The sequence below is a fragment of the Canis lupus genome, chromosome 3, assembly GCF_048164855.1.
Source record: "Canis lupus baileyi chromosome 3, mCanLup2.hap1, whole genome shotgun sequence".
Taxonomy (NCBI): domain Eukaryota; kingdom Metazoa; phylum Chordata; class Mammalia; order Carnivora; family Canidae; genus Canis; species Canis lupus.
This window is the reverse complement of record NC_132840.1, coordinates 45,365,565-45,379,161: the sequence shown is the minus strand read 5'-3', so window position 1 is coordinate 45,379,161 and position 13,597 is coordinate 45,365,565. Positions and strand designations below refer to the sequence as shown.

Genomic DNA, 13,597 nt, shown 5'->3' with positions numbered 1-13,597 from the left:
AATATACAGGTGTAGGTTCAAAGTTAGAAGATAATTGGAATTAAACAAAGTTTTGGTTTTGCCAGCAAGTGTAGTGAATTTTAAAAAGGAGAAGGAAGATGAGAGTGTAAGGGTTATAATGCAGGTTTAATTGTATTGCATTTCACTTTATGGCACTTTGTTGATACTGTGAATTTTATAAATTGAAGGTTTATGGCAACCCTGTGTCAAGCTAGGTGCCATTTTTCAAACATTTGCTCACATTTCAAGCATTTGCTCACTTAGTGGCTCTGTTACATTTTGGTAATTCTTACAATATTTTAAACTTTTTAATTATTTGTTATTTTGAACTGTGATCAGTGATTATGATTCACTGAAAACTCAGATGATGGTTAGCATTTTTTAGCAATGAAGTATTTTTTAATTAAGGTATGTACATTGTGTTTTTAGACATAAGGCTATTGCACATTTAATAGACTACAGTACAGTGTAATCACAACTTTATATGCACCAGGAAACCAAAAAATTCATTTTACTCACTTTATTGTGCTATTTGCTTTATTGTGGTAGCCTAAAACTGAACCTGCAACATGTCCAAGGTATGCCTAATTAACTATGAATTATATTTATTAACCTTAAGCTCAGGGGAAAAGAGATTATGTGAGAGGGTTGAGTAAGGGAGTAAAGCAGGGTAGAATCAAGGGCTTAAAGGTGATAATGGAGTTGAAGGGAGTGAAATCGAGTTGTTTGAAATTGGGTATTAAGAAGGTGTAGGGGCACCGGGGTGGCTCATTCAGTTAAGCATCTGACTCTTGATTTCGGCTCAGGTTATGATCTCAGAGTTGAGAGATCCAGCCCCATGTTAGGCTTTGTGCTGATCATGTAGCCTACTTAAGATTCTTTCTTTCCCTCTCCCTCTGCCCCTTCCTCCCTCCTCCCCTCCTGCTTGCATGGTTTCTCTTTCTCCTTCTCAAAAAAAAGAGTAAGTTACCCAAGAAAAATCATTAAAAAGGGGGGGGAGGGTATATAAGCTGCAAAAATAGGAAGTGACAGTTGACCTTGCTAAGGACAAGGTCAAATGTATGACCATGAGAATAAATAGCTGACATGGCAAGGAGAACAAGATTATGTGAGAAAGGTTCAGTAATTTAGGATATAAAATCTTCAGGGAATGGAAGAAAGGAGGTGGTGCTGATGGTAGACTGCCATAAGGAAGTAGAATATAATATAAATCATTGAAACCCTGAGTTTTTACATTTACTCAAGGTGTGTGTGTGTGTGTGTGTGTGTGTGTGTGTGTGTAGAGACAGGGAGAGAAAGGGAGGGAACAACTGGATAACTGAGGTTTGAGCCAGAGTGTAATTTTCAAAAGAGGAAACTAATAAAGGAAAAATAGGAGACTAGCTTTTGTAAGGATAGAAGGGGCAAAGGTCAAGGAGAAAGCAAATACAAGTTGAAGGTAATGGTAAAAGAGTGATTCATTTGATGAATTGTGGATTTTCGATTAAATAGAGAAGAAAAACCTAAAAGTACTAATTAGTAGAAAATGGAAGGGTCAAGTGGTTAGAGGTCCCAAAGACATTGAAGAATAGGAGATGATGGTTTCACAGAAGAAGGAAGGGTCAACTGTCAAATGATACAAAGATAAGTACTGAAAAGAGTCTTTGTATTTGACAAGTTGAAGGACTAGGTGATTTTAATGAAAGTAGTCTCTATGCAGTAGGATAGAAGAGTTAGAGCTAGATTGTAGTGAATTATGGAGCAGATAAGAGGAATAAGGAAGTAGTATTATTGACTACTTAAAGAGTTGGAATATGAAAGGAAGGGTATATAAAGTAACACATAGAGGAAGACATAGCTAAAGGAAGGATTTTTAAGTTGATGGGGTGACTGGAGCATAATTATATGCTCAAAGGGAAAAGATAGGAAGTAATATGTAGTAGACAGGAAATTATTGATGGACAAAAGTCCCTGAGAAAGTAGTAACAGATTTCAGAACACAAGTAGAAAGATGAGCCTTAGATAGGAATGGCAACTCTTGCTGAAAGAGGAAATATGAATTTAGAAGTGTTTGTAGGATATGAAAGAAAAACATGACAATAGAGAAATAATTTAAAGAGCTTTCACCTGATCTTACTTTCTTAGAGATGTTGAAGGTGAAGTCATTTAGACACTGAAAGAGGGAGAATAGAGTAAATACTTTAGAAGAATGTTAATTTGAAATACTACATGAATGGAATCCATTTATTTAAACAATCCTTCTTTAGTGACCACAATATACTGGGTACTGTTGTGGGTTCTAGGAATATAGCAATTAACAAGACCAAAGTTCTTGCCCTGAAGATGCTTACATTCTAGTAGAGGAGTGGACAACAAGAACAATGTATCAAATAGTAATAAAAGCTATGAAGAAAAATAAAATATGAAAAGTGGATTGATGGTTGCCATTTAAAAATATTTCATTCTTGTCTGTCTGATCTTTTATGTTTTGAAAGCAAAAGTACTATTTAAAATGTTTTCTTTGTGGGGTGGGGGAGGAGAGGGCAAGGGAGTGCCTGGCTAGCTCAGTCAGTACAGCATGCAACTCCTGATCTCAGGATCATGAGTTCAAGCCCCACGTTAGGTGTGGAGCCTACTTAAAATTAAAATTAAAAAATAATAATGGAAAAATAAAATGTTTTCTTTGGAAACAGATTTTCTTTTTATAATCTAAGAGAATATCATCCTTATTTTATAGAAATCCACAGTATAATCAGTACCAGAACAAAGAAATGACAAGATAGGGTTTTGAGTTAAGGAATCTGCAGAGTATACAAAAGTAAAATCATATTTTTTTCTCCAGGATGCAAACACTTTGATTTTATCTTCTCTTCTTATTAAAAATTATGTAATTGTTGAGACAGGAACACGATATTCTTTCCAGGTTTTATTTCTCATGCTTCATTCTGCCTATGTGGCTGCACTGTATACTCACTTATGCCTACTATGTTCAAGGGACTTCCTAACCATAATATACAAATTAATCCATTTAATCCTCATAATAATCTATTAATAGGGAACTATTAATATCCCCATCTCACAAATAAAGAAACTGAGACCCAGAGAAATCACTATAGACTTTGGATCACACTGCTTAGGTTCAAATTTCAACTCTCGGAGGAATATTTCTCTCTTAAGCCTCTGTGACTTTATATAAATGATACAGCAACCTCTTAAGGGTCATGAGAAAAAAGTGACATAATGAATGTAAACATTCTAGAACTATGCTTACACATAATGAGCTCTCAAGTAGCTATTATTTCTTATTTATATGTTCAGATTGTTTCCATGTTTCTAATGAAAGTCCGCTATTTTGTTGTTGGTTACTTTTCCTTCTGTCATGATCCTTTGTCTTATGTTTTCTTTTCTTAATATAGGAACGTTGGCCCACAGGCCAAGAAATCTATTAGCTTTATTAACACCGCAAGAGGAGGTTTCACAAAAAGCTATGTTGGTGCAAACCAAAGTAGAATGGCTATGTCAAAAACCATGACAATTCTACCTGAGATAAAAACAGAAAAAATGAATATTTCTACCCCAAAGACAGTCATACAGGTAATGTTCCTTAGAATTCTGAGTTTTAATTGAAAATGATACCATAAAGACCTTGACTAAAATGTTAAAGTAAAAAATATACTGCTTTGAAATAATCAACTCACTTCTAATAATGATATGTTAATTTTGTTAGAGTATTTACTACATATCTTACAGCATAATATTGGCTCTTGGTTCCTATAATTCATTTCTAATAATGAGAACATTAGAGTTGAGTAAGGAAAGTCTACTCATGACCAAGAACTAGTTGATTATGGTATTAATAATAGCTAACCCAGTTACAGATAGTAAAGCTAATATCCATTCTTCTTTGCAATGTACTCTAGAAAATATAAAATGAATTGTCACAAAATTGGTTATCTCATTAGAAAACTAAGAATTAAAATTTTTAAACTTTTAATCAAAGTTTAGTATAAATGCAGACAAGCATGTAAGTAATTAATATATAAATCTGAATGGGCTAAGCATTGACTTTTTTTTTTTTTTTTAGATATGACACAAAAATCACAGTCCATTAAAGGTAAAATTGATAAATTGGACTCCATCAAATTAAAGCTTCTGTCTTAGAAAGACATTGCTAAAAGAATGGAAAAAAAAAGCCATACAGTGGGAAAAATTATTTATAAAGCATATATCTGCTAAAGTACTTGTATTCAAAATATATAAACAATTCTCAAAACAATATTAAGGCAACATAATATTTAAAATAAGCAAAACATTTGAACAAATACTTCAACAAAGCACATATAAAGATAGCAAATGAGCACATCAAAGATGATAAACATTAATCATTAGGGAAATGCAAATTGAAACCATGAGATACTGCTATATGCCTATTAGAATGCTTAAAATTGAAAGAGCATCCATACCAAATGTGGGCAGGTATGTGGAGGAACCAGAATTCTTATACACTGCTGGTAGGAATGGAAAATGAAAAACCATGGTTGTTTATTCAATGTTAAATATATACCTATTATATCACCCAGCCATTCCGCTTCTAGGTATCTACTCAGGAGAAAAGAAAGTATATGTTTATAAAAAACTCTAGTACAAGTGTTTATAGCATCTTTGTTTATAATAGCTAAAAAATGAAAACACTAATTTTAATAAATGAATACTATATATTTGAATGTATATTACATGTACCATTATCTTAGTCAACTCAGGGTGTTATAACAAAGTACTATAGACTGGTTGGCTTGTAAACAAAGAAATTTATTTCTTACAGTTCTAGGGCTGGAAGCCCAAGATTAGAATGCAAGCATGGTTGAGTTCTGGTAAGGATCCTTCCAGGTTGCAGACTGCTAACTTCCTAATGTATTCTCTATATATCACATGGCGGAAAGAGATTTAGCTAACTCTCTGGCCTCTTCTCAGAAGGGCATGAATCCTATTCATGAGGTCTCCACCTTCATGATCTAATTACCTCTCAAAGTTCTACCTTCCAATACCATCACATTGGGATTAGGAAGCCAACATGAATTTTGAGTGTACATGAACATTCAGTCCACAATTACATGTTATTATATACACATTATATGTAATATGTATGTATTATACATATATACATGCAATGCATACATACTATATGGTATTACAATATGTAAAAGGGATAGTGCATCATGACCAACTGAGGGTAATGAACGCAAGGTTGTTGCAACATTTAAGAATCAATACTAGGGGATCCCTGGGTGGCTCAGCGGTTTAGCACCTGCCTTCAGCACAAGGCATGAGCCTGGAGTCCCGGGATCGAGTCCCACATCAGGCTCCCTGCATGGAGCCTGCTTCTCCTTCTGCCTGTGTCTCTGCCTCTCTCTCTCTCTCTCTCTCTCTCTGTCTCTCATGAATAAATAAATAAAATCTTTTTTTAAAAAAATGAAATAAAAAAATAAAAAATAAAAATCAATACTAATAAGGGAAAAGAGGGAAACTGAGTGGGGAAAAATTAGAGAGGAAGACAAACCATGAGAGACTCCTAACTGGGAAACAAACAAAGGGTTGCAGAACAGGAGGTGAGTGGGGAGATAGGGTAAGTGGGTGGTGGGCCCTAGGGACACATGATGAGATGAGCACTGGGTATTATACTATATGTTGGCAAATTGAATTTAAATAAAATTTTTTAAAATTAAAAAATAAAAATACTGAAAGCATTTAAATAAATAAATAAATACCAATACTACTTGCCATATTAGTAGACTGGGAAGGGAGAATCTATGGGATCATTAGAACAGGTAAAGAAAAAGCATTTAAAACAGTTTAATATCCATTCATTATATATATAAAAAAAATATTTAACCATTTAGCTAATCTGAAAAAGAAAGGATTTCCTCAGGGCATTCTGAAAAAACTACAGCTAACAGAGTTAGTGATGAAAGACTGAAAGCTTTTCCTCTCAGATCAGGAACAAGGCAAGGATGCCCACTTTTGCTGCTTCTCAACATAATAGTGGGTGTCCTACCCAGAGCAATTAGTCAAGAAGAAAAAAGAAAAATCCAAAGTGGAAAGGAAAAAGTAAATTTCAGTTCACAGATGACATGATCTAGTATGTAGAAAACCCCAAAGATCCCACATTAAAAAAAAAAAAAGCCAAAAACTTAGAATAAATTCAGCAAAGGTGTAGGATAGAAAATATATATGAATATAGATATATGAATCAATGGAATAGAATAGAGGGCCCAGAAATAACCCCCTACATATATGTTCAAATGATTTTTGACAAGCATGCTAATTCTATGTTAATAGGGAAAGGAGAGTCTTTTCAACAAAGATGTTGGAAAAACTTGATATCTACATGCAAAAGAATGATATAGGACTCATATACAAAAATAACTCCAAATGTATCAAGCTCTTAACAGCTAAAATGATAAAACTCTTAGAAGAGGGGCACCTGGGTGGCTCAGTTGGTTAAGTGTTCAACTCTTGATTTTGGCTCGGGTCATGATCTCAGTGTCCTGAAACAGAGCCCCAAGTTGGGCTCCTTGCTCAGCAGAGTCTGCTTCTTCCCCCTGCTCATTAGTGTGTGTGCATGCGCTCTCCCTCTCTCTCTCAAATAAATAAAATCTTTTTTTTAAAAAAAGAAGAAAACATAAGGGAAAACCTTCTTGACTTTGGATTTCTTAAAATATAACAGCAAATGCACATACAGCAAAAGAAGAAAATGGATATAATGAACTACACATCAAACATTAGAAACTTCTGTGCATCAAAGGAAACAACAACAGTGAAAAGCAACTGACAATTAGGAAAATATATTTAAAGATTATCTATCTGATAAGAAGTTAATGTTCAGATGATACAAAGAACTTCTATAACTCAATAATAAGTGGTCCAATTAAAAAAATGGATAAGAATTCAATATTTTTCCAGAGGAGATCCACAAATAGCCAACAGCAAATGAAAAAATGTTCAGCATCACTAATCATTAGGGAAATGCAGAACAGAAGAACAATGAGATACCAGCTAAGACCCGTTAGGATAGCTAAAAACACAACAATGGAAAATAGCAAATGTTGGTGAAGATCTAGAGAATTTAAAAACTTTGTGCACTGTTAATAGGAATGTATAATAGTCTAAACACTACAGAAAACAGTATTGTGATTCCTCAAAAAATTAAAAATAGAATTACCTTATGATCCAGTAATTCTACTTCCTGGTCTATACCCAAAAGAATTAAAAGCAGAGACTTGAACATACACCTACATTCACAGCAGTGTAATTCACAATAACTAAAAGGTGGAAGCAACCCAAGTTTTCATCAGCAGATGAATTAAAAAAAAAATGTGTGTATATACACACATGATGGAAAATTTTTAGCTTGAAGAAGAAATGAAATTCCAACACTTGCTACAATATGGATGATATTACGCTAATTGAAATAAGCCAGTCACATAAAGGCAAAGTGTATGATTCCACTTATGTGAGATACCTAGAATAGTCAAATTCAGAGAAAGCAGAATAGTATTTTTACAGGGAAGTTATTTTTCTAATGGTTATGGTTTCAGTTTTATGAGATAAAAGTGATTCTGGAGATGGATGGTGGTGATGGTTGCACAACAGTGTGAAAGTAGTTAATGTGAAAGAACTTAAAAATGGTTAAGATGATAAATTTTATGCATTCTGTATTTACTACAATTTTTAAAAAAGATAATTAGTTCAATGTTTCCTGCATGATGGCATGAAGATCTCCAATGCCCAGCTCAAGTGAAACTGGTGAAAGTTATTTTTTAAAAACAAGGATTTAATGCCTCAGGAAATGGACCTAAGGGCAAACAGTAAACAAAGAATCATTTAAGAACGTCTATGACAGTTTATAAGAAAGCCATGGCATTTGAGCCAAGACCACTGCTTCCCTCCCAGCCTAGCAAGGTATATATTCCACTCTAGACTGCTTGCAGCCGAGAACACAAGGTTCCCCTTTCCCTTAGCTCCCATGTATAGGGGTTTCTTTTCCAAAATCAGAACTTCAGCATTTCTCATCCTGCCCCCAAATACCTGTTGCTGAAGCCAAGTTCTACGTGGGTGCAGGTGAGAGGTATGGACTCCTTTCTTTTGCCTAATCACCACTGATGAATTCTACCTTGAGTGTGTAACACTGAGAATACTGAGGTCTTCCCTGGATCATGACATAACGGTTCCATGTCAGGAAAAGTAAGCTGAAAATATTTCAGGTTACTGCTCTGCCCCCTCCAAGAAGCATTTAACATCTAGAGTGAGGCTGTCACTCATAGAGAAGCTTACTATCATTTCCACTCTCACGTTCAGAGACCTGGTACAGAGATCTTATCTGAGGGAAGAAGCAAATTGTCAAACAAATAGCTTCTAATATCTTCCAAAAGGAACTAACTCCACTTACAATAGAGCATGGAGAAGTTTGAACCTAAGAGTACACTGAAAAACGGTGGAGGTAGGGGCGCCAGGGTGGCTCAGTTGGTTAAATGTCTGCCTTCGGCTCAGGTCATAATCTCAGGTCATTGAGCCCTACATGGGGCTCCTTGCTCAGCAGGGAGTCTGCTTCTTCCCTTGCCTCTGTCTGCTCTCTCTCTCTCTCTCAAATAAATAAATAAAATCTTTAAAAAAAAAAAAACTAGAAGAGGTTGTGGCGAATGGGAATTGATTTAGATTCATGGATCAAATGAAGACTCACTCTAGACTGTAGGCTGGCTGGTTAACAGAGAACCTGGGAATAATGCAGCTAGGAGGAACATTTTGGAGTGAGAATACCAAACTGACCTCAGAAATTATTCCCTGGAAGTAGTCACAATTTGATTGGATTAGAGAATTTGTGCCCCAGGGCACTGCTGGGAAAGAAAAAACAAAACAGTAGAGCAATCAGCAATCAGTGTAACAGCTAAGTGTATTGAAGAGTAGTAGACAGCCCTACCAGTACCATTGTCATCCCAGGATGGATGTGAGGGTACCCAAAGTAGCTAGTCCCTGAGAAGCAACATCAGAGGGTTAACATTGTGTTGGGATAAATGACGGGAGAGGGCACATGCTCCATTAGCAAAGTACCATGAACTTAAGTATATATTTTAAGTATATGACTTAAAACAATAGAAGTCCATTGTCTCACAATTCTGGAGGACAGAAGTCTGAAATCAAGGTGTTAGTGTGGACATGTACCCTCTAAATATAACAGAGAAGGGTTAATTTCTCTTCTAGCTCTGGTAGTCCTAGACATTTCTTGGCTTGTAGATCTATCACTTCAATTCTCTATCTTCACATTATGTTCTCCCCATGTATTTTCATGATGTCTTACCTGTATGTGTATCTATGTCCAAATGTCCCCTTTCTATAAAGACATCAGTCATACTGGATTAGGTTCTCACCCTAATGATCTCATCTTAACGTGGTTAAGTCTGCAAAGTCCTATTTCCACAATCTGAGGTACTGGAGGTGAGGACTTCAACATATCTTCTTTGGGGGGCACAGTTCAACCCTTTATGGGGAAATAGATCTCACAAAGTGATCTAGGTAATCAAACAAATAAACAAATAGAAATTACAAGTTTTAGAAAGGACGGAGATAGCAATACCTAGTGTTACTACAATATGTTATCTAAAATCTCCAGTTTCCAACAAAACATAGGGCATACAAATAAATAGAAAAATATGACCTATACTCAAGAAAAAAAAAAGGCAATAGACACTGTGGGAAGAAGCAGATGTTAGACTTAACAAAAAGAGTTTTAAGAGAAGTCCTTATAAATGTCTTCATAGGACTAAAGAAACCATGATTAAAGTAGTAAAAGGAAGCATGATGACTGTCACATCCAATTCAGAAAAAAATCAGTAAAGAGACTCAACATCACTGATCACTGGGGAAATATAAATCAAAGCTACCAGGAGATATCACCTCACAGTTGTCAGAATGGCTAAAATCAACAAAATAAGGAACAACTGTTTTTGACAAGCATGTGGAGAAACCCTCATGTACTGTTCAAAATACAAACCAGTGCAGCCACTCTGGAAAGCAGTATGGAGTTTCCTCAAAAAGTTAAAAATAGAGCTACTCTACAATCCAGCAATTGCACTCATAGGTATTTGTCCAAAGGATACAAAAATACTAATTCAAAGGGATACATGCACCATAATGTCTATAGCAGCATTATTGAATTAGTCATCAATTGATGAATGGATAAAGAAGATGTGGTATCTGCCTCTCTCTCTCTCTCTCTCTCTCTGTCTCTCATGAATAAATAAAAATCTTTTTAAAAAGGTAAAAATAAAAAAAAATTTTTAAAAGTTCTCACCATGGAGTGTTTGGGTGGCACAGTTGTTTGGCCAGCAAACTCTTGATTTCAGCTCAGGGGTCCCAGGATCAGGCCTGAGACAGGCTCCCCACTCATCATGGAGTCTGCTTGGGATTCTCTTCTCCCTCTGCCTCTCCTCCCCATCCAGGGCTTTCTCTCTCTCTCCCTCTCCAAAATGAATAACATCTTTAAAAAAATAAGTTCTCGTCATAATAAAAAATAATTTTGTAACTATGTGACGTGATGGATTTTATTTTTTAATTTATTTTAGAGAGTGAGTAAGTGAGGGAAGGGACAAAGAGAGAAACTCCCTAAGCAGACTGTCTGCTGGGCACAGAGCCTGATGCGGGACTCAGTGTTACAACACGTGAGATCATGCCCTGAGCCAAAATCAAGAGTCAGACATTTAACCAACTGAGCCACCTACATGCCCTTGAGGTAATGGATTTTTAATAAATGTATTATTTTTTAAAGATTTTATTTATTCATGAGAGACACAGAGAGAAAGAGAGGCAGAGACACAGGCAGAGGGAGAAGCAGGCTCTCCGCAGGAAGCCCGATGTGGGACTTGATCCCAGGTCTCCAGGGTCACGCCCTGGGCTGAAGGCGGCACTAAACCATTGAGCCACCCGGGCTGCCCTAAATAAACTTATTGTAATCATTTTGCAATACATACATACATCAAGTCATTATGTTGTATACCTAAAGTGGGTACAATCTTATGTATCAGTTATATCTCAATTAAAATTAATCAGATAAAATTCAGTTTCTGAGTTGCACGAGAAAAAATTATAAAGAACCAAAAGGAAATTCTGGAGTAGAAAAGTACATTAGTCAAACCTTTAAAAATTCACTAGCAGAGATAAATAATAGATTTTAACTGACAGAAGGAAGAATTAGCAAACTTGAGGATAGATCTATAGAGATTATGCAACCCAAAAACAAGAGTGGGGAAAAAAAGAATGAAGAAAATGAATGGAGCCCCAGAGAGGATGATACCAACCAAAAGCAACAGAATACAGATCCTTCTCAAGTACGCATGGAATATTTTCCGGGATAGCTCACATGTTAGGCCACAAAATGAGTCTTAATTAAAAAAAGAATTGAAATCATATCAAACACCATTCCCAGCCACAAAGTTAGAAAACTAGACATTAATTACACAAAGAAAATTGGAAAGTTAAAAAATATGTAGATGCTACTGAATAACTAATGGGTCAAAGAAGAAATCAAAAGAGAAATTAAAAAAATACCTGAGACAGATGAAAGTGGACATATACCAAAATTTGTGGGATGCAGTTATAAAGGGAAGTTATAAAAGGGAAGAAGTTATAAAAGGGAAGTTCGTAGAGATACCTATCTCAAGAAACAAATGACTAGAAAAAGAATAAGTGAAGCCCAAAGTTAGTGGAAGTAAAATAATAACAGATTTGAGCAGAAATAAATGAACTAGAGGCTGAAAAGACAATAAAGATCAATGAAACTAAAAGCTGGTTCTTTGAAAAGATAAAGTTGACAAATCTTTATATTCACCAAGAAAAAAAAAGAGATTCAAATAAACAAAACCAGGTTCAAATGAATAAAATCAAAAACAAACGAGAGGGATGCCTAGGTGGCTCAGTGGTTGAGAGCCTGCCTTCGGCTCAGGATGAGATCCTGGGGGGAGCCCCGGTGGCTCAGTGGTTTAGCGCCACCTTTGGCTTGGGGTGTGATCCTGGGGACCGAGGATCCAGTCCCACGTCTGGCTCCCTGCCTGGAGCCTGCTTCTCCCTCTGCCTGTGTCTCTGCCTCTCTCTCTCTCTCTGTCTCTGTGTGTGTGTGTCTGTCATGAGTGAATAAATAAAAGTCTTAAAAAAAAAAAAAAAGATGTAATCCTGGAGTCCTGGATCAAGTCCCACATCAGGCTTTCTGCAGGGAGCCTGTTTCTCCCTCTGCTTCTCATGAATAAATTTTAAAAAATTTAAAAAGAGAGATGTTACAATTGATACTACAGAAATACAAAGGATCATAAGAGAATATTATGAATAAATATATGCCAACAAATTAGACAACTTAGAAGAAATGTATAATTCCTTAGAAATGAACAACCAATCGAAATTGAATTATGAGGAAATAGAAAATCTGAACAGTCCAATTATTATTAAGGAGATTGAATCACTAATCAAAAACCTCCCAACAAACAGAAGTCTACGACCAGACAGTTTTACTGGTGAATTATAGCAAACATTCAAAGAACTAATATCAATCCATCTCAAACTTTTCCAATAAAGGAAGAGGGGGAAACTCTTCCAAATTCATTTTATGACGCCAGCCTTACTCTAATACCAAAACTATACAAGGACACCACAGGAAAAGAAAATTACACACCAATATCTGCAATGAACATAGATACAAAACCCTAAACAATATTGACAAATGAAATTCAACAATATATTAAAAGGATTATAGATAGCTAAAGCAATCTTAGAAAAGAATAAAGCTGGAGACATCAGCCAGTCTGATTTCAAACTATATTACAGGACTGTCATAATTAAAACAGTATGGTATTTGTATATAAACGCATAGATCAATGGAACTAAATAGCCCCAAAATAAATACACACATATATGGTCAATTAATTTACAATGAAAGAGCAAGGTATGTACACTGGTGAAAAACACTATCTTCAATAAGTAGAGTTAGAAAACCTGGAAAGGCACGTGCAAAAAAATGAAGTTGGACCACATATACTATATACAAAAACTAACTAAAAATGGATTAAAAACTTGAATGTAAGACCTGTATTTCTGTATGTGTTAAATTTCAAAATGGAAAAGATTAAGAATTGGCAAAAACAAAAATATGTAAAAATTGGGAAATATTTTCTAATAAAATATTGAATGAATAAATGTGGGCTTTTTAAAGCTTATACATAAGAAATTAAATTTACAAAAATATTAACAATCTGGGTGAATTATTTTTCTTTTTGAATTCCCTCAAAATTAATAATATTACTTGCATAGAGGTAAAAACATGAATAAGACGCTTTTTAAAAGTATGCCTAGTTAAGAAATTTTTTAAGAATAAAATCTTTCACTCAATTTTTCGTATTCATTCCATGCTAGAAACAATGTATTCATTTTTCTACTACTTTTATTTCTTTTCTTTTTTTTATTTTTTTTTATTTTTTTTTTAATTTTTATTTATTTATGATAGTCACAGAGAGAGAGAGAGAGAGGCAGAGACACAGGCAGAGGGAGAAGCAGGCTCCATGCACCCGGAGCCCGACATGGG

General features: G+C 35.2%; 1 protein-coding gene across 1 annotated transcript in view; it reads left to right on the top strand.

Moving 5' to 3' along the window:
- Window positions 1–13,597, top strand: part of DNAI4 (dynein axonemal intermediate chain 4) — a 101,874-nt gene that overhangs the window by 16,683 nt on the left and 71,594 nt on the right. The window contains 1 exon segment of the mRNA XM_072820690.1: window positions 3,396–3,573. Coding sequence (XP_072676791.1) covers window positions 3,396–3,573 — 178 coding nt within the window.